Source organism: Ammodytes marinus (assembly GCF_949987685.1).
Source record: "Ammodytes marinus genome assembly, contig: scaffold_210, whole genome shotgun sequence".
Taxonomy (NCBI): domain Eukaryota; kingdom Metazoa; phylum Chordata; class Actinopteri; order Uranoscopiformes; family Ammodytidae; genus Ammodytes; species Ammodytes marinus.
Window position 1 is genome coordinate 5,001 of NW_027648587.1, and position 2,500 is coordinate 7,500.

The 2,500-nt window shown below is 41.4% G+C and overlaps 1 protein-coding gene across 1 annotated transcript in view; it reads left to right on the forward strand.

The window, feature by feature from the left end:
* The window catches only part of LOC307270320 (protein FAM13C-like), a gene marked incomplete at both ends in the record, with an annotated part of 12,710 nt that overhangs the window by 2,737 nt on the left and 7,473 nt on the right, over window positions 1-2,500 (forward strand). Inside the window, 2 exon segments of the mRNA XM_080054209.1 lie at window positions 1,568-1,706; window positions 2,432-2,500. The exon segment at window positions 2,432-2,500 is cut by the window's right edge and continues 13 nt beyond it. Coding sequence (XP_079910335.1) covers window positions 1,568-1,706; window positions 2,432-2,500 — 208 coding nt within the window.

Genomic DNA, 2,500 nt, shown 5'->3' on the forward strand with positions numbered 1-2,500 from the left:
TGAACATTTCTAACTCTCCAACATGAGTGTTATAAGATATACAGCTCTGGAAATCATCAAGAGACCACTCAAATGTTCAGTGTCTCTCGTTTTACTATTTATAGGCATATGTTTGAGTAGAATGAACATTTTGGTTTTATTCTACAAACTACTGACAACATTTCTACCAAATTCCACCCAAAATATTCTCATTAAAGAGCATTTCCATGAAGTAATGTAGAGATGAAGATTGAAGAACAATCCAGACTGGTCTCTGAATGGTTTCCAGAGCTGTATATGCTGTATATATATATATCACTAACATCAAAATGTGAGTTTGTCATCAAGCCACTTCAGTTCACAAACCCCTAAGATAGCAAAATGTAATACACCTTTTACTTCTTATTATAAATCCTATAGTATTAGGAGTATAGTAATAAGAATGTGGCTGTGTTGACAGTAACACTGAGCATTGTTGTGTATTGTATTATTTTGTGGGCGACTGTGTCTCAGCTGGTAGAGCGGGTCGGCTGATGATCAAAGGGTTGGCGGTTCGATCCCCGCCCTGCCACCTGTGTCATGGTTGTTGTGTCCTTGGGCAAGACACTTCACCCACCTTGCCTCGTGTGAATGTCGATAGTTAGTCTGCTGCTATCGGTGTATGAATGTGTGTGAATGGTAACGTGGGAAAGGAAAACAGGTCACCCTTGTAAAAGAGTCTCCGGTCTCAATGGGATTTACCTGTAGAAATAAAGGTTAGAAAAAAAAAAAAAATGGTCTCAAACTCAAAGTGTTTTAAATAGTCCTGAGAGAGTTCAGAATGTCCTAACGAACAAAGCTGCATCAATGGCTCTTATATAAAGCCTGACCCACAGCCTGTGTGTGTGTGTGTGTGTGTGTGTGTGTGTGTGTGTGTGTGTGCGTGTGTGTGTGTGTGTGCGTGTGTGTGTGTGTGCCCCGGAGCTGAAGATTCACATTTATCTTTGACCCAGTTTGTGGTTTTAGTGTCTGCAAGAAACTAACCTCCGTTGTAACTCTCCTGTAAAAAAAATAAAAATTGCTGAATATATTTTAAAAATGTAACAGAAGAAGACTGGTTAAGTGTTTAATTATTTCTGGTTTTGGCCAAAAATTAAAATTTTGGTGCATCACTACTATTTACCTCTCTCTCTCTCTCTCTCTCTCTCTCTTTGTGTGTGTGTGTCTCTCTGTATGTCTGTCTCTCTGTTTGTGTGTGTGTGTGTGCGACTGACTCTCTGTCTGTGTGTACCTGCCTGTCTGTGTGTGCGTGTGTTTGTGATTGTGTCTTTCTGTGTCTGTCTGTCTGTATGTCTGTCTGTCTCTCTGCCTGTGTGTCTGTCTGTCTGTCTGTCTGTCTGTCTGTCTGTCTGTGTGTGTGATTGTGTGTGTGTGTGTGTGTGTGTCCGTCTGTATGTCTGTCTGTCTCTCTGCCTGTCTGTCTGTCTGTCTGTCTGTCTGTCTGTCTGTCTGTCTGTCTGTCTCTCTGCCTCTGTCTGTCTGTCTGTCTGTCTGTCTGTCTGTCTGTCTGTCTGTCTGTCTGTCTGTGTGTGTGTGTGTTCTGGTCCAGGTATCGAGGTGGGGACCGCGCTGTAGTCACAGAGGACCCGTGTCCCTCGTCGGTTCAGTTTCTCACTAAACACATTCAGACTCTGAAGAAGAAAGTCCGGAGATTTGAGGACCAGTTTGAACAGGAGATGCACTACAAGGTACACACACACACACACACACACACACACACACACACACACACAGACAGACAGACAGACAGACAGACAGACAGACAGACAGACAGACACACACACACACACACACACACACACACACACAGACAGACAGACAGACAGACAGACAGACAGACAGACAGACAGACAGACAGACAGACAGACAGACAGACACACACACACACACACACACACACACACCCACACACACACACACACACACACAGACACACACACACACTTCCCTTTGCAAAAAACAGCAGTTTTGTTCCATACATCACCAGCTATGCCCCCTGCAGGCGGAGATATGCAACTACAGTTTTTATTTTTTATTTTAATTTTTATTATTGTGGCATTCCAAGCCAACAACAGCTTACAAGACACCATTATAAACAAAAGACAGAACAAAAAACAAAAATGGATATATATAATTAAATCATCCTGACGTAATTGTTTTGCTTCAATTCTATTAGAATTTTTATTCTTTCAAAAAATCCCGGAATAAAATAAAAGACAAATTTTAATTTTATTTAAATTTTCCAAGTACTTAGTCTCATAAATACTTAAACAATGGTGTCTCCCTTGTGCATGTGCATGTATAATATAATTAAACTGTGTCTCCCTTGTGTATGTGCATGTATAATATAATTAAACTGCCTTTTCCTTTTCCTTGAGTAGAACTGATGTTGATGTGTTTGTCTGTCTCTCAGCCGTCCTACAATGATAAATACTCCGACCCAGAGATGATCCGAGTCATGAATGAGCTGGCCAAGGCTCGC